Source organism: Ranitomeya imitator, chromosome 1, assembly GCF_032444005.1.
Source record: "Ranitomeya imitator isolate aRanImi1 chromosome 1, aRanImi1.pri, whole genome shotgun sequence".
Lineage (NCBI taxonomy): Eukaryota > Metazoa > Chordata > Amphibia > Anura > Dendrobatidae > Ranitomeya > Ranitomeya imitator.
In genome coordinates, this window is record NC_091282.1 from 1,203,809,581 (window position 1) to 1,203,830,942 (window position 21,362).

The following is a 21,362-nucleotide window of genomic DNA, read 5'->3' on the forward strand; positions in this document are numbered from 1 at the left end:
GGTTTGCCAAACTTTCATCAGTGACTCCTGATTTACTTATATATGGCCATTTTATTTTCATGTTGGGTGAAAACCTTCCTTGCAGGAGTTGTATGAAATTAGAAAAGAGAGTCCTGAAATGGCAACAACGTAGTATTGCACCATTCAATTGAGTGTAATACCAGTTGTGGCCTGTAGACAAGAATGGTGCTGTTTCTCACATGCATATTTTTTGCTTGTCAAAGGTTGTATACATTATTTATGTTTTTCCCACATCTCCCAGTCTATAAACTTGCTCTCAATCGCCTGCTGATTTCATTGTTCATGCAAACCCCATTACTCATTTACTTTTTGTTGTTGTTGTTGTTAATATTTGGCTGCGTTTCCTCACACAGATCTCTCCGCTCTCTCCTACTGGGCCCATCCACCTGGTTTGGCAGATGGAGACCTATTTATCCTGGGCAAGATAGGAAGCACATATTGCTTAATGAGGACGCATTTTGTCATTGTTAATGCTGAGGACTCTTAGTCCCACGTTCCTGCAGTCATGACACAGTTATATGGAAATTACTACTTGACAACCTGTTTTTGTAGCTTTTGAAAACAAAATTAAAAAAAAAAAAAAAATGATATACTGAACACAAAATGAAAAATATACAGAACGATAGTGCTTTGCAAAAGTATTCAACCCCCAACAAACAAACAAATTGATCTGGAATATAAATGGCAATTAGAAGATTGGCATTTTGCCCGCCGGTAAATTTCTTGAGATGTCGCAAGGCAGGAGTAAGAAGTGCCAAATTCATGAAAAAGGCGTGCGCCACCTAATTTAGTGAATCTTCCACCTGCCGAGCACTTAGGGATTGACATACATTTGTGTCGCAAATTACTCCAACTTCGTGGCATTAATTGATGAATTTGTCGTCCGCGCTCGTCCATCCCCTCCGTAGGCTAAGCTCCGTCAAATTTTCAAAAAAAAAAAACCTGGGGTAAAAAAAAAAAAACAGCAAAAGTCAGCAAAATTTTTCAACATTTCACACTGTTTTATGCCAGATTTCTGGCAAAACCCAGTTTGATAAATTGGCCCTGTATGAGTTTATACCAACTTTAATACGGCACCGTAAAAATAAATAAAAATCGCAGACTGTACTATTTATTCCGTAAATCTATGGGTTAAGCTTTATATACGGTAGGTTTTTGTTATAAAGCTTAACCAAAATCCAAGTTGTAAATTGACTTATCATTGGATCTATCAAATCATAGAAGAGTTTATCATTTTACAAAAAAAAAAAAAAGTAATGATATAAGAAAAATAAAGCAAATTAACAGATTCAATTTTTTTTTTATCGACCACCACTAGAGGGAGCTTAGGAGCATGGAGTATGCAGTAAGCTCCTAAGCTCCCCCTAGTGGTGGCTGAATTCAGTCAAAATATTATCTATTTCTCATTTCTATAACGGGGATTTTGGAGCTCAGTAACTAAATAACAGAGAGCTCTGGTCCGTATGAAAATAAAAAATAGAAAAAAAAAATCACAGATTTTATTAATTAAATTCAACATGGTGGATTTAATTGCGTTCTCTAAATTTCTGTTCTGTTTGGTTTCAACCCCTTGTCAAGAAATCTACCTACTGTCAAACCCCAGTGGGTATCACGGCATATATAAGATGCCGCGTGCACAATCCCTTATACTTCCTCTTGTCTTCAGCCTCCAAAAACTGCACGTGTGATTCCATTCTCGCAAAGTTTCAGGTGTGAACATGGTCCCATTCAGTAACAGCAAGCAATGGTTTTATAAATGGCGAGAAAACACAAAAGGGAGATTTATCACAGCATTTGCACCAGTTTTCTGGCAGGGAAATTAAAACAAAAAAATGAAAATGTAGGCGCGCTCCTGTTTTGCTTACTTAAGGGTATGTTCACACTGAGTTTTCTGATGAATCTTTTTGATGGACAACTAAGCAGAGACTTTTCAAAATCCTCCTTAAAAACTAAAAAATCTTCCAAAATTTGGAATTTCTGCTATGTTAGGCTCCAAAAACTCAGCAAAAAAAAAAAAAGATTAAGGCTATGAGCACACTTTGCTTTTTTGCTGCTTTTTTTCTGCAGGCAAAACCTGCAGAAAAGAAGCTGCTTACAAAATGTGGATTTTGCTGCAGTTTTGTTGTCTCTTGTGGATGTTGATAAAGTTTTGTGGCAGAAAAAAAAAAAAAAACGATCCAATTTCCTTAAGGTTTTTGCACCAAAAACTCAACAAAACCTGACACCGGCATTTTTGTCTGAATTTTTTTGCCTTTACTCATTGCTTTCTGTGGGTGAAAAAAAAGCTGCAAAAACGCAGCAGTTTTCCAAATCAGTCAGGAAAAAAAAAAAAAAAAAAGCGTGTGCATCAGATTTCTGAAATCTCAGAGTTTGCTGGTATTGTAAAACGCAGCTGAAAATGTGCATAAAAAAACTGCAAAAAAAAAAAAAATTGCAGCGTGTGAACATACTCTTAGCTTATGTACAGCAGAGTTTTTTGGAGCAAAAAAAATGCTCAACAATTCAGCTAAAAAAAAAAAAACACTTGAAACTCTTCTTCCTGATCTGATTAATGCTAGTAATCCTCACTTTGCTGCTCATATGTTCAGTTTTTGAGTTTTTTTTATTTTTTTACTCCTGAATGATGCATGCTGGGAGAAAAGAAGTGCATGGCATTTCTCTAAGCTATGCACTGTCCAATCAAAAGGCTGCAAAAAAAAAAAAGCGATAGAGGAAAAAAAAAAACTCACAAAATGCTTCAGAGCATGTTCACATTGAGTTTTTCAGGTAGAAATTGCTGCAGGAAGCTCTCCTTTCTGACGGGAGATTTTGATGGAGTTTTTTTTTTCTCCTACAGCCTTTTTTTAATTAAACAGTTCCTACTTTGGATTGGTTTCCTTCAGGAACTGTTTCAAAAGGAAGTCTCGTGCATTTTCTTTTCTTCCACCGGGTGATTTTCAAAACCTATCCAGGAAGGAAAAAAAAGCTCCAAAAATTCCTCAAATAAACAGCAAACTAACTCCTATAAGGCCATGTTTACACGGAGTCTTTTTGCAGCAGAAAATTTAGTTTAGGAAGATTTTGGAGAGTTTCTGCTAAAAAAAAACAAACAAAAAAAAACCTCCCGCATTGTTAACACATTACAAAAATAAATTGGAAGAATTTTTCAAGAGTTTTTTTAAGGAGACTTTTGAGGAGTTTGAACTAAAAAAAACTGTAAAAAACAAAAACAAAAAAAAAACCCCCCGAGTATGAACATACCTTCACACTTGTAGATTGTGAGCCCTCACGAACAGCGTCCTCTCTCCTCCCGGCTCATTTTGTTCAAGATTATTGTACTCATTTTTATTATGTACACCCCTCCTCACGTGTAAAGCACCATGGAATAAGTGGCGCTATAATAATAAAACTCATCGAAACCGCTGAAGGGAGATGCTTTTGCGAAAAAAAAAGAAGCCTCCAAACATTCTCACAATTCCAGAAATGGTTTCTGGCTGAAAAACCTCCATGAGAACTTATCCTAATCAATCTTCATCACTCTCTAAGGCCGTGTACACATGACATCTTTTTTCAGGCGGATTCCACCTGAAAAAGCTCCTCGAAACCTCCTCCCCCCAAAAAAATGGACATAACACACAATCCGCCACCATGGTGTGCACATACCCGATGGAGCCGGCTCACACAGTTTTTCTGCTGAGTTTTTGAAGCAGAAACGCAAAGATTTTTCAGGAGGATTTCAGGGTTTCTGCTCCAAAAACTCATCAAAAAGACATACTAAATTCAGACTTCATCCAGAGGAGGAGGGCGACGACCACCCCGTGCACCTCCTCCTTCAGGCGTCGGCTCTACCATGAATAGATTAGCCATCAGCTGTGTTCTCTGATTGTCAGCAGCGCCGTTAGATAGGTTGGATACTTAAGTGCAGCCGATCTGTGGCTCTCCTGTAACAGAGAACTTAGGCCTGGCTTAGATACTATTGTGATTGGGAGTAATCGGCGTAGGCCATTACCAGCGATGGGATCAGCAGCAGCCGCCTACTATACCGAAATAATCTGGAGACTGGAAAATGCCTTGCAACGTTTTGGTTAGTGATTTCTCCTGACTGCTGGGGTGTAATATCCATGCTGGTAGTGGATCCCACCCCGCTGGTAGTGGATCCCAGCGCACATGCATATATGACCTCACCATGTAATACGAGGACCAAAATCTATATTCCACTGCTCTCACTTGGGCTGGGTTCACGTAAGCTTATTTCCTAGTCCTAAACATGGCCCACAGGTGTCTGTGCACATGAGGACCATGACTTGCAGGTTCTTTGCACACTGTAAAAAAAAATAAATAAATATCACCTCTGCGTTAGACCCACACACAAGCTTTTGAGTAAATCCCCCTGCAGACCCCATGATTGTATGTTCATGCTGAGACTTTTTACTGAGTATCTGGACTAGAAACCTTTATGAAATTCTTTACAAAAATTCGAAGTTTTCTCTCCAATGACTCGGTGTGAACTGAGACTGACTCGATTCTTCAGGAATGTTTTTCTCCTGGGGAGAAGAAAAATTTTATATATCTATATCTGTATCTATATCAAAATTCACCCCTGTGGTCTGACGCCTACATTGCTTTGCCACTTGTCTATGACTATTGGTGGGTAAATGGCAAAAAGTGGCAGATCTATATTTTGTACATATTTGAAATTACGGTAAATAATTTGTGCAATTACTGCATTAAAAAAAATAAAAAAACAATTTTTAAAGCTCACCTAGACTTTATTTATTTTTTTTAAATCACAGCAAAGGTAATTATGCAGGAAACTGATACTAAAGTAAAATTTCTAATGATGCTGACTTTCAAAAATGATTTTGGTCTTCGATGTATGCATCTTAAAAAAAACAAAAACAAAAAAAAACCTGTATGTACCCTGCATTGTGCAGTAAGGGGGTCATCCTGCGCTGATGACTGCACATATTGTATCTGCTGGGACAGACGCACCATCAGGTATGATTGGCGGGAATGTTCCTCTGTAGCAGCGCAGATGTGATCGGTGGCTCATTACTCACCAGGTAAACTGACTGCACCGCTCTGTACACACCATGTGTTCTGTAGGGCATGCTGAATATTGCAGGGATGTACTATAGGCGCACCTCCCAGAGCTGAGAGATGGTGACAAGCATTTTAGTATTTATTGCTAAGTGGTGCACTTAATCCTGCCCAGCTTACCTTGTGCTACTTGCCCCAGTGTTAACACATGGTGTGATGGCTGACACATACTCACTCACTGTGATGGTGCCCATCCCCCCCCTCTCCCACATGGTGTGATGGCTCTCATCCCCCCCCTCTCCCACATGGTGTGATGGCTCTCATCCCCCCCCTCTCCCACATGGTGCGATGGCTCTCATCCCCCCCCCCTCTCCCACATGGTGTGATGGCTCTCATCCCCCCCCTCTCCCACATGGTGCGATGGCTCTCATCCCCCCCCCCCTCTCCCACATGGTGCGATGGCTCTCATCCCCCCCCCCTCTCCCACATGGTGTGATGGCTCTCATCCCCCCCCTCCCACATGGTGTGATGGCTCTCATCCCCCCCCTCCCACATGGTGTGATGGCTCTCATCCCCCCCCTCCCACATGGTGTGATGGCTCTCATCCCCCCCCTCCCACATGGTGTGATGGCTCTCATCTCCCCCTCTCCCACATGGTGTGATGGCTCTCACCCCCCCCCCTCTCCCACATGGTGTGATGGCTCTCATCTCCCCCTCTCTCTCCCACATGGTGTGATGGTGCTCATCCCCCCCTCCTCCCTCCCACATGGTGTGATGGCTCTCATCCCCCCCTCATGGTGTGATGGCTCTAATCCCCCCTCCTCCCCCCCTCATGGTGTGATGGCTCTCATCCCCCCCCTCTCCCACATGGTGCGATGGCTCTCATCCCCCCCCCTCTCCCACATGGTGTGATGGCTCTCATCCCCCCCCTCTCCCACATGGTGTGATGGCTCTCATCTCCCCCTCTCCCACATGGTGTCATGGTGCTCATCCCCCCTCCTCCCTCCCACATGGTGTGATGGCTCTCATCCCCCCCCCTCTCCCACATGGTGCGATGGCTCTCATCCCCCCCCCTCTCCCACATGGTGTGATGGCTCTCATCCCCCCCTCTCCCACATGGTGCGATGGCTCTCATCCCCCCCCCTCTCCCACATGGTGTGATGGCTCTCATCCCCCCCCTCTCCCACATGGTGTGATGGCTCTCATCCCCCCCCTCTCCCACATGGTGTGATGGCTCTCATCCCCCCCCTCCCACATGGTGTGATGGCTCTCATCTCCCCCTCTCCCACATGGTGTCATGGTGCTCATCCCCCCTCCTCCCTCCCACATGGTGTGATGGCTCTCATCCCCCCCCTCATGGTGTGATGGCTCTCATCCCCCCTCTCCCACATGGTGTGATGGCTCTCATCCCCCCCCTCTCCCACATGGTGTGATGGCTCTCATCCCCCCCCTCTCCCACATGGTGTGATGGCTCTCATCCCCCCCCTCCCCCACATGGTGTGATGGCTCTCATCCCCCCTCTCCCACATGGTGTGATGGTGCTCATCCCCCCCCCCTCCCTCCCACATGGTGTGATGGCTCTCATCCCCCCCCTCCCCCACATGGTGTGATGGCTCTCATCTCCCCCTCTCCCACATGGTGTGATGGTGCTCATCCCCCCCCCTCCCTCCCACATGGTGTGATGGCTCTCATCCCCCCCCTCATGGTGTGATGGCTCTCATCCCCCCCCCTCCTCCCTCCCACATGGTGTGATGGCTCTCATCCCCCCCCTCATGGTGTGATGGCTCTCATCCCCCCCTCTCCCACATGGTGTGATGGCTCTCATCCCCCCCCCTCTCCCACATGGTGTGATGGCTCTCATCCCCCCCCCTCTCCCACATGGTGTGATGGCTCTCATCCCCCCCCCCTCTCCCACATGGTGTGATGGCTCTCATCCCCCCCCTCTCCCACATGGTGTGATGGCTCTCATCCCCCCCCTCTCCCACATGGTGTGATGGCTCTCATCCCCCCCCTCTCCCACATGGTGTGATGGCTCTCATCCCCCCCCTCTCCCACATGGTGTGATGGCTCTCATCCCCCCCCTCTCCCACATGGTGTGATGGCTCTCATCCCCCCCCTCCCACATGGTGTGATGGCTCTCATCCCCCCCCTCCCACATGGTGTGATGGCTCTCATCTCCCCCTCTCCCACATGGTGTGATGGTGCTCATCCCCCCCCCCTCCTCCCTCCCACATGGTGTGATGGCTCTCATCCCCCCCTCATGGTGTGATGGCTCTCATCCCCCCCCCCTCTCCCACATGGTGATGGCTCTCATCCCCCCCCTCTCCCACATGGTGTGATGGCTCTCATCTCCCCCTCTCCCACATGGTGTGATGGTGCTCATCCCCCCCCCTCCTCCCTCCCACATGGTGTGATGGCTCTCATCCCCCCCTCTCCCACATGGTGCGATGGCTCTCATCCCCCCCCCCTCCCACATGGTGATGGCTCTCCTCCCCCCCCCTCTCCCACATGGTGTGATGGCTCTCATCCCCCCCCTCCCACATGGTGTGATGGCTCTCATCTCCCCCTCTCCCACATGGTGTGATGGTGCTCATCCCCCCCCCCCCTCCTCCCTCCCACATGGTGTGATGGCTCTCATCCCCCCCCTCTCCCACATGGTGTGATGGCTCTCATCCCCCCCCTCTCCCACATGGTGTGATGGCTCTCATCCCCCCCCCTCTCCCACATGGTGTGATGGCTCTCATCCCCCCCCTCTCCCACATGGTGTGATGGCTCTCATCCCCCCCCTCTCCCACATGGTGTGATGGCTCTCATCCCCCCCCTCCCACATGGTGTGATGGCTCTCATCCCCCCCCCTCCCACATGGTGTGATGGCTCTCATCTCCCCCTCTCCCACATGGTGTCATGGTGCTCATCCCCCCTCCTCCCTCCCACATGGTGTGATGGCTCTCATCCCCCCCCTCCCACATGGTGTGATGGCTCTCATCCCCCCCCTCCCACATGGTGTGATGGCTCTCATCTCCCCCTCTCCCACATGGTGTGATGGTGCTCATCCCCCCCCCCTCCTCCCTCCCACATGGTGTGATGGCTCTCATCCCCCCTCATGGTGTGATGGCTCTCATCCCCCCCCTCTCCCACATGGTGTGATGGCTCTCATCCCCCCCCTCTCCCACATGGTGTGATGGCTCTCATCCCCCCCCTCTCCCACATGGTGTGATGGCTCTCATCCCCCCCCTCTCCCACATGGTGTGATGGCTCTCATCCCCCCCCTCCCACATGGTGTGATGGCTCTCATCTCCCCCTCTCCCACATGGTGTGATGGTGCTCATCCCCCCCCTCCTCCCTCCCACATGGTGTGATGGCTCTCATCCCCCCCCTCATGGTGTGATGGCTCTCATCCCCCCCCCCTCTCCCACATGGTGATGGCTCTCATCCCCCCCCCTCTCCCACATGGTGTGATGGCTCTCATCCCCCCCCCTCCCACATGGTGTGATGGCTCTCATCTCCCCCTCTCCCACATGGTGTGATGGTGCTCATCCCCCCCCCCTCCTCCCTCCCACATGGTGTGATGGCTCTCATCCCCCCCTCTCCCACATGGTGCGATGGCTCTCATCCCCCCCCCTCCCACATGGTGATGGCTCTCATCCCCCCCCCTCTCCCACATGGTGTGATGGCTCTCATCCCCCCCCCTCCCACATGGTGTGATGGCTCTCATCTCCCCCTCTCCCACATGGTGTGATGGTGCTCATCCCCCCCCCCTCCTCCCTCCCACATGGTGTGATGGCTCTCATCCCCCCCCCTCATGGTGTGATGGCTCTCATCCCCCCCCCTCATGGTGTGATGGCTCTCATCCCCCCCTCTCCCACATGGTGCGATGGCTCTCATCCCCCCCCTCTCCCACATGGTGATGGCTCTCATCCCCCCCCCTCTCCCACATGGTGTGATGGCTCTCATCCCCCCCCCCACATGCCCAGTTGTACAGTGATTTAGAAAAAAAAAAAAAAAACCTTGCTGAGCCCCACTTCCATGATAAGTCTCCTCTCTGTGGAGTGGGGGAGGTTCAATATGGTGGATGGATTAAGGAGCCGATGGTGCCCTGATCTACCTCTGCCTTCAATATGCAGATAGTTGATTTCTAGATATACGGCAGGGACCGCTTCCCAAAGCCAGCAATGTTCTGCAGGATCAGTTGGAGTCGGGATTTGTAGGACTCATCATAAAAGCTGCTGAATTTTCCTTAAGGAGTCAGTGGTGCAATCTAAACTACTGATGTATCGAAGGACAACAATGCCCAGCTGTAAGATTGGGGTGTTATTTGTACCCGTTAATATTTCACCCAAGGTATCCCAAAAATCTGACCTGTTGTGGGGGCAATTAAAGGGCATCTATTGGCAGAGGAATCTCACCTTGATACAATACGTGGGTTTGTGGACTTCAACACTATGATGTGACCCACCAAAGTGCTTCTCCAGGGCTCGGAGCCCACCCTTAATTTATATGCTAATCTTGAGACTGCATTTGGGGCGGACCAGTACACAGAAGGCTTCTGTCTTTATTACTGCTGCCACCACTGTCCTCTCTGACTGCTTTGTCTACCGCAAGTTAAGGGTTTTTTGCTAGATGAAGAGTAAAGAATGAGACCCCACAAACAACTCTCCTGATCAAGGGTTGTAATGTCCCAAAATAAAATGCAGAAACCTATTTTTATATTTAGAGGACCATTGATTCCATGGTGCTGTACATGAGGTTTACATACAAAATACAGATAGAAAAGACAGAACAATGGTGGACGAGGGGAGAGGACCCTTGTGGGCTTAGTCTACAGCAGGGTTCCCCCAACTCCAGTCCTCAAGAGCCACCAACAGGTTGTTTTCAGGATTCCCTTAGAATGGCCCCGGTGATGTAATTGTTGGCTGTCTAGATAGAATTCTCACCTGGGCAATACTAATAAGAATATCCTGAAAACCTGACCTGTTGGTGGCTCTTGAGGACCGAACTTGGGGAACACAAGATCTACAGGATAATGGGAAGGAGACAGTAGGTTGGGGGGGGGGGGTTGTGACAGCTTTGGTGAAGATGGAAGTAGTCTTTGCAGGCTGTAAACTTTCTTGTAGAGATGGGTTTTCAAGTTCCGCCAAGAGAAGTCTTGGTGACTATGTGGTGGAGAGGAGGTCTTCAGAGGACCAGAGATTGTGTGAAGATATCTGGAGCTTAGGTCAGACAATTATGGATGGCTTTGTAGGTTTGAACCATGATATGTTGGGGGAAATGGGAGCAAATGAAGGGATTTGTGGAAGAATAGCAAAGCGAGAGGTGGATTAGTCGGGCAGCAGGGTTAAGGACTGACCAGAGAGGGGCGAGCGTGCTGGCAGGAAGGCCACAGAGGATATTGAGGAGGAGATGAGGGCATGCGCCTAACATTTAAGTAGCTTCAGGGTTGAGGAAAGAAAGGATTCTGTGAATATTCTTGAGTTTGAGGTGGTCAGAGCTTGGATGTGTGGAGGCTAAGGAGTTGAGGGTTACTCCGAGGCAGCGGACTTCCTGATCAGCAGAAGGCATGGTGTTGTCATAGATTAGGTGAGATGGAGGAAAGCTGGCGAGCTGTTTTGTCTACACGAAGTGCGGTGAGGAGGATATGGCTGATGGACGCTCTGGGATTCTGGACAGCAGAGGTGACATCTGGGCCAGAGAGGCTGATCTTGGTGTCCTCCGCGTATAGGTGGTACTGGAAGCCATAGGACTTCATGAATTGTCTCAGGCCAAATGTATATTGGTACTCAACAGAATTGGATGAGTATTAAACCTCATTGTACTGCCGACTAACTGGCACATACATCACGGCAGCCTGAAGATGTCGCTACATCTGCGTAAGAAGGTATAGATTTACCTTTTGGCAGTTATCTTGGAAAAATAACTTGAGATTTCTACAGTCTATGTAGACCCCACTACATGTGAGAACGTTGGACTATTGTATTAGTGACCAGCAGACATGGCCTGTACCGCGACCTCCATACGACATAGGAGAAAGCTGCACTCGCGCAGCAGAGCGTCACCATGCGCCGTACTTGTCCTAGCGAGGAATATTATTTCTATTTACCTTCATAATAGGAACGATGCTTCGAATAAGGTTGAGCGTTGCGGTACAATACTGATACAATGTGGCGGCATAATGAGATTCCCTGTTTGGAAAGTGAGTATCACAAATAATAAACCTAATAATAAGCCTTGTGTCTAGGAGGGGAAAAAAATGGAGGTTACAAGGTGAATCGGGAGGCCGTCGAAAGTCATTATTAGGCGAGTATCTTACAAATGGCGCCCGGGTGTCTTGTCTCCTCGTTACGGATTCTGCCGGTTTATTGACTGCCGTTGTATAACCTGCGGAATATTCCTCCGCTTTATCACGCGCGGCCACATTTGCTTAGCACGTCATTTAATCTTCTGCTCCATAGCCTCCCTATTACTTTGGTTATCGCAGAGAGGAGGGGGGGAAGCTTCCGCCTTACGATCTATATTTTATTAATTTGGTGCCTGGGTTTATCGATTGTCACAGATGCTATGAATTTGCCGTTCGTCAAAGTTATTGGTGGCCTGTCTGCTTTTACTGGCGGCTCCGGATGGTGGAGTTTGAGGGCACCTTGCAAATAATTCTTACCTGATGCGAGACGCCAGGAGGAATTGGGCGAGGAAACTTTGTGTTTTCTCCGGCTGCATGGGTGGAAATTAATGTATTGACGCTGAAAAATGTAAGGGGACTTTATGGCTTGTTAGAAGGGGTGCGGGGGTCTGATATATTGTGAATGAGTAACTTGGGTGGACTAGATTTGGGGTCCATGCAACTTTTGTATAGATGGGCGCCACTTGTATCCATTCATCTTTCAAGGCAAATCAGGTCTCATACTTTGCACTGATGAGGGGCAAAATCCCCAAACACCATGTCTGCAAACTCAGATTATGGTTTCTTTTATCCTACTGCCAGGGTCGATATTGACTTGCAGGATCGCTGCTTCCAATAGGTGGTGCTAAAGATCAGTCCCCTTTCCCTCTGGGGACAATTGTGCATATTTTAATTTCCCAGAGGACCCTGCACGGCCTATAAGTCTCCTCACTCTGACATGCCAGACTTGGCTCTCTCAACAAGCAAGGTTACTGGGGTCAGGGGTGCGACTGTCATGTGCTGATCACACTGCTGCCAAGGTGTTTATTTATTTATTTTTTCCCTTCTGTCCATGCCAGGCTGCACACTGGCTCATTGTGGCGGTCTCGCTAGCTGTGCCGCTGACTTCAGTGCCGCATCCAGGGGACATCTCTTCTTGCTCTTTTATTGCTGAGAACATAAAGATAAAATCTCTGTAAATGGATCTAGTGCTTGATCAGCTTTACTGCGAATATCGCTTCCTCCACTGCACCAAGAACGATAAATATAGGGGTCCTGATTGTGGACCCCCCCATTATATAAAGTGAGGGAATCGCTATTCAGGATGATGGCGGAGGGGTCATCTGCTGTACTGGGGATAATCTGGGGCAGATAAAGGATCTTCCATTTCCTCCAATTGTTACAGTAACCATGAGCAATGACTACAGGAGTTCAGGATCTCCGCTTGCTGTCACTGAATAGGAACCAGTGCGGTTTATTGCCCATCGATCCCCGATTGACACCTTGGTGCTGCACTCGTTACTCACCAGGGATTCTTTATTCTGAGATTAATTCTGATTGGATGAAGCAGGACATTGGGACGGCCGGGTATAGAGGAGCTTCATCTGTCTCCTCACATCTACATGGATCCACCACGAGGAGACCCCCCAGTGGCCGTGTACTACCCGGAGGTGCAGGGTCCACAATGGGTGGATTTAACACGGACACCAGTGTAAAAGGGTCACATGCAGGATACCCCATATGCCACTCCACCTAGAATGCTGTGTTCTGAGTGATCCCTTACCCTCTGGATGGGGGGGGGCTTCCTGACCGCTGGCCCCCAATGATCCCGAGAATCGGGGCTCCTGTGTGGATGGAGCAGTGGTCAATCGTACGCTCTGCTGCTCCGCTCACTTATAGGACCACCTGGTACGGCCGAGCGCTGCTTTTTTGGCTTGGTGGGCGAGTGCTAGTGGTTGGGGATTCGCCACTCATCCCCCTCAGTGAGGGATAATTAAAAAAACTTGAGGAATAACCCCCCCTTTTACTAGGGAACTGTGGAGGACCCGGCATGTCCTTGGATTACATGGATTGACTACTGCTCCATGTTACGGAGCTGTGATCTGTGGAGGCTAGGTGTGCTGCCCCCCACCTTCCTTATGAAGCTCAGCTCTGGGATGGGTGTCCCCCCTTGTGGGGAGTGTCCCCCCCCCCCCCGCCCCCCTTGTGAGGCTTGGCTCTAGGTGGGGTGCCCTCCTTGTGTGGCTTGGCTCTGGGTGGAGTGTGCCCCCTTGTGTGGCTTGGCTCTGGGTGCCCTCCTTGTGAGGCTTGGCTCTGGGTGGAGTGTGCCCCCTTGTGATGCTTGGCTCTGGGTGCCCTCCTTGTGATGCTTGGCTCCTTGTGAGGCTTGGCTCTGGGTACCCTCCTTGTGAGGCTTGGCTCTGGGTGCCCTCCTTGTGAGGCTCGGCTCTGGGTGGGGTGTGGCCCGTTGTGAGGCTTGGCTCTGGGTGCCCTCCTTGTGAGGCTTGGCTCTGGGTGGGATGTGGATTGGCTCTGGGTGCCCTCCTTGTGAGGCTTGGCTCTGGGTGAGGCTCGGCTCTGGGTGCCCTCCTTGTGAGGCTCGGCTCTGGGTGCCCTCCTTGTGAGGCTCGGCTCTGGGTGGGGTGTGGCCCGTTGTGAGGCTTGGCTCTGGGTGCCCTCCTTGTGAGGCTTGGCTCTGGGTGCCCTCCTTGTGAGGCTTGGCTCTGGGTGCCCTCCTTGTGAGGCTTGGCTCTGGGTGCCCTCCTTGTGAGGCTTGGCTCTGGGTGCCCTCCTTGTGAGGCTTGGCTCTGGGTGCCCTCCTTGTGAGGCTTGGCTCTGGGTGCCCTCCTTGTGAGGCTTGGCTCTGGGTGCCCTCCTTGTGAGGCTTGGCTCTGGGTGCCCTCCTTGTGAGGCTTGGCTCTGGGTGCCCTCCTTGTGAGGCTTGGCTCTGGGTGCCCTCCTTGTGAGGCTTGGCTCTGGGTGCCCTCCTTGTGAGGCTTGGCTCTGGGTGCCCTCCTTGTGAGGCTTGGCTCTGGGTGCCCTCCTTGTGAGGCTCGGCTCTGGGTGCCCTCCTTGTGAGGCTTGGCTCTGGGTGCCCTCCTTGTGAGGCTTGGCTCTGGGTGCCCTCCTTGTGAGGCTCGGCTCTGGGTGAGGCTCGGCTCTGGGTGAGGCTCGGCTCTGGGTGAGGCTCGGCTCTGGGTGAGGCTTGGCTCTGGGTGCCCTCCTTGTGAGGCTTGGCTCTGGGTGGGCGCCCACATTAGCTCTATATTGGTGACTCCTGCAGCACATAAGTACCCCTATACTATAGCAAGTGCTGCTAGTCCCAGCACTGTCAGTCTCGCTACGTGGCTGCTGCAGAACTTCTTTAGTAAAGGAAATGTCAGATCACTTAGATTTAGAACTCAAGAGGTTCTGCAGCAGCTGTCAGCTATTATGCTGCCGCTCGGTCCCCAGAACTCCTATATCGCCATTCCAATAATCCGGCATCCTCCATGAATGGAGTCCCGTGCTCCCACGGCGGCTGGTTCCTGTGTATCTCTCCCTCCGTGTCCCCGCAGCTGCGGCCGCTCCTCCTCCCCGTCCTCCTCCTCCTCCCGCGCTGTCCCTCGCAGCCATGTCTCGGGGAGGAGGCAGGGCCCATTGTATTTATCTCCCCGCTGTCTCCTCCCCCCCACGCTCCAGCCCTGTGTGCGGCCCGTCGCCATTGGCTGCCCTCCAGCCTGGCTGCTCGCTGATTGGCCGCTCCGCACTGCTCGTATGAGCTGATTGGTGGGCTGTTACCTTGTTTCATATTTTCACAAGCCGCAGCATAAACAGCTCGGGTCCCGTCCTCCAGGTGGAGATGCAAGGTCTGTGACATTTCCACACGGGTCCGTGTCCCTGCGGGGCCGGCGGGGGCCGGGGTGGGCTCTGCTGCCGGCAGCTGCGGCTCCGGGGACGGGGTGGCTTTGATCCCATGCTGTGCTCCTGATCTGAAGGTGGAGGGTAGTGGGCTGTGCTGTGGGGGCTGTGCTGTGGGGGCTGCACCGTATGTCACACGCATGTGCCGGCCCGGGGCTCAGCTGTGCCTGTATGCGGGGTATTACTGGGGGCAGGGGCCCGATATTACCTCCTCCCAGCACTGATGGTGGGGATTAGCGTGTCAGGTCAGGCAGGCTGCAAGGGAAAGTTTGTGCCCCCCCCTATTGATTGCTATAGATTAATATTGGGGGCGTGCATGGTATAGTGGGGGGCACCCAGTGCCATGGACAGATCACTCCCTGTGGACCATGGGTCATTGCTGCACTGATGGATATATTGTGTACGCTGCTGTATAGTCATGATGTACTGCGAGATGTGAAGGGGTTAATCTCTAGCATAAGACACAATGGGGTATGTATGTATGTATGTATGTATGTATGGTGTGTGACATGTAAGGCTGCGGTCACATGTAGCGGTGCAGCAGAACTCAAGGGAGAGGGAAAAAAACAATAAAGGGAAATCTCATCAATAGACTAATCCAATAGAGCTGCGCTGGATGACACGCTCGCCTCTGTTGTGCTGCATCTGCTGTGCTGCGTCTGTACGGCGGTGCCCGGCCTCTGCTGTGCTGCGTCTGTACGGCGGTGCTCGGCCTCTGCTGTGCTGCCTCTGTACGGCGGTGCCCGGCCTCTGCTGTGCTGCCTCTGTACGGCGGTGCCCGGCCTCTGCTGTGCTGCGTCTGTATGGCGGTGCCCGGCCTCTGCTGTGCTGCGTCTGTACGGCGGTGCCCGGCCTTTGCTGTGCTGCCTCTGTACAACTGTGCTCGACCTCTGCTTTGCTGCCTCTGTACGGCAGTGCCTGGCCTCTGCTGTGCTGCCTCTGTACGGCGGTGCTCGGCTTCTGCTGTGCTGCGTCTGTATGGTGGTGCCCGGCCTCTGCTGTGCTGCCTCTGTACGGCGGTGCCCGGCCTCTGCTGTGCTGCGTCTGTACGGCGGTGCTCGGCTTCTGCTGTGCTGCGTCTGTACGGCGGTGCTCGGCTTCTGCTGTGCTGCGTCTGTACGGCGGTGCTCGGCTTCTGCTGTGCTGCGTCTGTACGGCGGTGCTCGGCTTCTGCTGTGCTGCCTCTGTACGGCGGTGCCCGGCCTCTGCTGTGCTGCCTCTGTACGGCGGTGCCCGGCCTTTGCTGTGCTGCCTCTGTACGGCGGTGCCCGGCCTCTGCTGTGCTGCCTCTGTATGGCGGTGCCCGGCCTCTGCTGTGCTGCCTCTGTACGGCGGTGCCCGACCTCTGCTGTGCTGCGTCTGTACGGCGGTGCCCGGCCTCTGCTGTGCTGCCTCTGTACGGCGGTGCCCGGCCTCTGCTGTGCTGCCTCTGTACGGCGGTGCCCGGCCTCTACTGTGCTGCCTCTGTACAACTGTGCTCGACCTCTGCTTTGCTGCCTCTGTACGGCAGTGCCTGGCCTCTGCTGTGCTGCCTCTGTACGGCGGTGCTCGGCTTCTGCTGTGCTGCGTCTGTATGGCGGTGCCCGGCCTCTGCTGTGCTGCGTCTGTATGGCGGTGCTCGACCTCTGCTGTGCTGCCTCTACGGCGGTGCTCGGCCTCTGCTGTGCTGCGTCTGTATGGCGGTGCTCGACCTCTGCTGTGCTGCCTCTGTACGGCGGTGCTCAACCTCTGCTGTGCTGCCTCTGCTGTGCTGCCTCTGCTGTGCTGCGTCTGTATGGCGGTGCCTGGCTTCTGCTGTGCTGCATCTGTACGGCGGTGCCCGACCTCTGCTGTGCTGCGTCTGTATGGTGGTGCCCGGCCTCTGCTGTGCTGCCTCTGTACGGTGGTGCCCGGCCTTTGCTGTGCTGCCTCTGTACGGCGGTGCCCGGCCTCTGCTGTGCTGCGTCTGTACGGCGGTGCTCGGCTTCTGCTGTGCTGTGTCTGTACGGCGGTGCCCGGCCTCTGCTGTGCTGCCTCTGTACGGCGGTGCCCGGCCTTTGCTGTGCTGCCTCTGTATGGCGGTGCCCGGCCTCTGCTGTGCTGCCTCTGTATGGCGGTGCCCGGCCTCTGCTGTGCTGCCTCTACGGCGGTGCTCGGCTTCTGCTGTGCTGCGTCTGTATGGCGGTGCCCGGCCTCTGCTGTGCTGCGTCTGTATGGCGGTGCTCGACCTCTGCTGTGCTGCCTCTACGGCGGTGCTCGGCCTCTGCTGTGCTGCGTCTGTATGGCGGTGCTCGACCTCTGCTGTGCTGCCTCTGCTGTGCTGCGTCTGTATGGCGGTGCCTGGCTTCTGCTGTGCTGCCTCTGTACGGCGGTGCTCGGCTTCTGCTGTGCTGCCTCTGTACGGCGGTGCCCGGCCTCTGCTGTGCTGCCTCTGTACGGCGGTGCCTGGCCTCTGCTGTACCTATCTGCACCTCGGGGGGGCTCTGCAGTGTGGTGGGATTCGGAGCCTTTCAGTACAGAGTTCATATCTGCAGCCGTCATTGTGTTGGATATCGTCAGCGCTTCATTCCTGCTTGTGTTATTTTGGAGGCGCAGACAAATTTCCACTTTGGTGCCTGCGAGAAATCAATGGGGCGTAAGTGAAAGGGGTCGTCACGGTGTACTGGTTTTTCTAAAATTGCATGGTTCCTTAAAAGAAATATAAATATATATATATATATTTTTTTTTTTTAGTTTCAATATATTTTTTTTAATGGGGATCAATGTAGCTCCGTAAATCAAGGAAATCCTCCTGCTATGGAGGCTTACCATTATATGTAAATAGTCGTTTTTTGTTTTTTTTTTGTTTTTGTTTTTTTTGTAGCCAAGTGGGTGAGGTAATCATACCTTCTTTATAGGGGTCTTTAGGACCACTCCCAGTTAGTTAACACACCTAGATTTATATAGAGGGGGGTGGGATTAGAAGTCATTTTAATCAGATGGTTAAAGTGAGGTCCCTTTTACAATGGATCTGTCCCTAGATTTCACAATACAAACTGTGTACGATCAAGCTGTCTAAACCTGATGACATTGGTGTACTTGTGTTGATCCATGTTGGAATGACTTCCTATATTTTATGTATTGTGAAGACCAGATGTCCCTTAGATGACGACTGAGGATCTCGCCCACTGACAAATGGTTGAACTATTTGGCTTCTTTCATTCACGTTTAGGTTTGGTGCCTCTTTAAGAGTTGTGGGCGTCTTCTGGCTTCACATGGTCAGCGCCTCCTCATAGTGATGCTTTATCCCAGACCCAGCCATGACAGCAGACACTATTTTCATTCCCATCACCAATAAATAAAGCGTGGAGGTCGGTGTCCTCTCAGCTCTCCATGCACAACACTGTGGATCCGGCATATTACTAGTGACAGATTTGACAAACACAAGCTGCTTGACCATGTGGACGAGACGTGGGATGGAATCTGTAGATGACAGATTTATTGTCTCTGCTTGGAACACTTTCATGTTGTCAAGGAGCTGACCTTGAGACCCTCAACATCAGGAGACCCTCGGTATCCAGCTGGGTTACTCTGATTTGTCAAAGCTTAAAAAGTATTTGACTTCTCTGCCCCAGAATCAATTCATAAGATTTGCTTCAATTTTGAAGACCTTCAATATGGCCAAAACCCAACTGGTATCTTAGGGAGGTTCTGCTGGTTAGGTCTCTTGCTGTAGTATAGCTGTGACTTTGTTGGCCTGAGACGGTCATGTGCCTTTATGCCGCTAAATGATCAACTTCTGTCTAATTCTTCTATTTTATATCTGCGGGGGCCATTGTGTAGCCTCCATTCTTGCCAACTCTCCTGGAGGTAAAAAGGAGATCACCTGGAATCCCAGACAAGTTGGGTTCTAGAAGGTTTCTTGTGTTGGACAACTCAACACCTCTTCCATGCCACTGGAATGATGCATCTATGAAGGCCTCCAAACTTTCAGGAAAGTGGTGTTGGGAATGGCTATATGGGGTCACCAAAAAAAATGAGTGGACAGCCATTTTATGATAGAATTTCTTCCAACAAGGATGAAGAATATTTTATAATGTGCTCAATCCAAATTAAGAAAACTCCTTCATATGTTGGGGAATGGTGTTAACGGTGGGGGTCTCTGTTCAAGTTCCTCACCTCTTAAGCTTCATTACCCATGAGACTGCCGAATGATGGCTTGGTGGATCATTTCTCCGTCAGCCACCGATCCAATCAATGGAAGCGTTCAGTGGAGCGCTACCGGTATTCTCTATAAGAGGGTCGCCCCATCACCAATCTCCAAGAAAATTGTCAGTCTGCAATCGGTCATGTTCCCTGATCAGTCAGCACATTGTCAGCCAAAGCCAGTGATACGGGCAGGTTCAGCTGTCATTGGACTAATGTGCTTGGGGGCTTAAAGGACAGGTCTTCCAGAGAGATGTCCCATTACTTTAAATGAAGACTGCACAATACTTAATTTCCTTGTGGTGCAACTACACTGCTCAAAAAAAATAAAGGGAACACTAAAATCCCACATCCTTGATATCCCTGAATGAAATATTCCAGTGGTAAAACTTTATGCATTACATAGTGGAATGTGTTGATAACAATAAAACCTAAAAATGATCAACGTGAATCACAACTAATATCGCACGGAGGTCTGGAGTTGGAATGATGCTCAAAATCAAAGTGGAAAATCAAATTACAGGCTGTTCCAACTTTAATGGAAATGCCTCAAGACAAGGAAATGATGCTCAGTATTGTGTGTGGCCTCCACGTGCCTGTATGACCTCCCTACTGTACAACGCCTGGGAATGCTCCTGATGAGGCGGCGGATGGTCTCCTGATGGATCTCCTCCCAGACCTGGACTAAAGCATCTGCCAACGCCTGGACAGTCTGTTGCAATGTGACATTGGTGGATGGTGCGAGACATGATGTGTTAAATCGGATTCAGGTCTGGGGAACGGGTGGGCCAGTTCATAGCTTCAACTTCAATGCCTCCATCTTGCAGGAACTGCTGACACACTCCAGCCACATGAGGTCTGGCATTGTCCTGCATTAGGAGGAACCCAGGGCCAACCACACCAGCATATGATCTCACAAGGGGTCTGAGGATCTCATCTCGGTACCTAATGGCAGTCAGGCTACCTCTGGTGAGCACATGGAGGGCTGTGCGGCCCTCCAAAGAAATGCCACCCCACACCATTACTGACCCACTGCCAAGCCAGTCATGCTGAAGGATGTTGCAGGCAGCAGATCGCTCTCCAGGGAGTCTCCGGATTGTCACGTCTGTCACATGTGCTCAGTGTGATCCTGCTTTCATCTGTGAAGAGCACAGGGTGCCAGTGGTGAATCTGCCAATCCTGGTGTTCTGTGGCAAATGCCAAGCGTCCTGCACAGTGTTGGGCTGTGAGCACAACCCCCATCTGTGGACGTCTGGCACTCAGACCATCCTCATGGAGTCGGTTTCTAACAGTTTGTGCAGACACATGCACATTTGTGGCCTGCTGGAGGTCATTTTGCAGGGCTCTGGCAGTGCTCCTCCTGTTCCTCCTGCTGGGTTGTTGCCGTCCTACGGCCCCCTCCACGTCTCCTGGTTTACTGGCCTGTCTCCTGGTAGCGCCCCTGGACACTACGCTGACACACAGCAAACCTTCTTGCCAGAGCTTGCATTGATGTGCCATCCTGGATGAGCTGCACTACCTGAGCCACTTGTGTGGGTTGTAGAGTCCGTCTCATGCTACCACGAGTGTGAAGGCACAACCAACATTCAAAAGTGACCAAAGCATCAGCCAGAAAGCATTGGTACTGAAGTGGTGTGTGTGTGTGGTCCCCACCTGCAGAACCACTCCTTTTTATTGAGGGTTTCTTGATTGCCAATTTCCATCTGTTGTCTATTCCATTTGCACAACAGCATGTGAAATTGATCGTCAATCAGTGTTGCTTCCTAAGTGGACAGTTTGATTTCACAGAAGTTTGATTTACTTGGAGTTATATTCTGTTGTTTAAGTGTTCCCTTTAAATTTTTTTGAGAACTGTATATCACTTAATGCCAGGATTCTCCCGTAAAGTACTTTGAGATCAGCCTGAAACCAAAGGACTTATCTAAATAAGTAATGATTGACCAAGCAGACAAACGGCTTTTTTTTTTTAAAGTATTACCCAACTTTAAAAACTTTGGCTCCATTCTTCCTAGAACGGAGCCATTCTAGCCAATGCTTGTTTCTGGTATTGCAGTAAACCAAGCACTACTATAGACAGCTATGACAAATGCGTGTGCCTGTTTGA

At 50.8% G+C, this 21,362-nt stretch overlaps 1 protein-coding gene across 7 annotated transcripts in view; it reads left to right on the forward strand.

The window, feature by feature from the left end:
- CTBP1 (C-terminal binding protein 1) overlaps window positions 1-21,362 on the forward strand; it is a 496,367-nt gene that overhangs the window by 325,492 nt on the left and 149,513 nt on the right. For 2 of the 7 annotated variants that reach the window (XM_069744910.1, XM_069744913.1), the window contains exon 1: window positions 14,984-15,042. The exons of the other annotated variants lie outside the window; for them this stretch is intronic. In XM_069744910.1, the coding sequence (XP_069601011.1) occupies window positions 15,036-15,042 (7 nt within the window). In that variant the 5' untranslated portion in view covers window positions 14,984-15,035. Of the gene's footprint in view, window positions 1-14,983; window positions 15,043-21,362 lie in introns of those variants that run through there. 7 annotated transcript variants of the gene reach the window in all.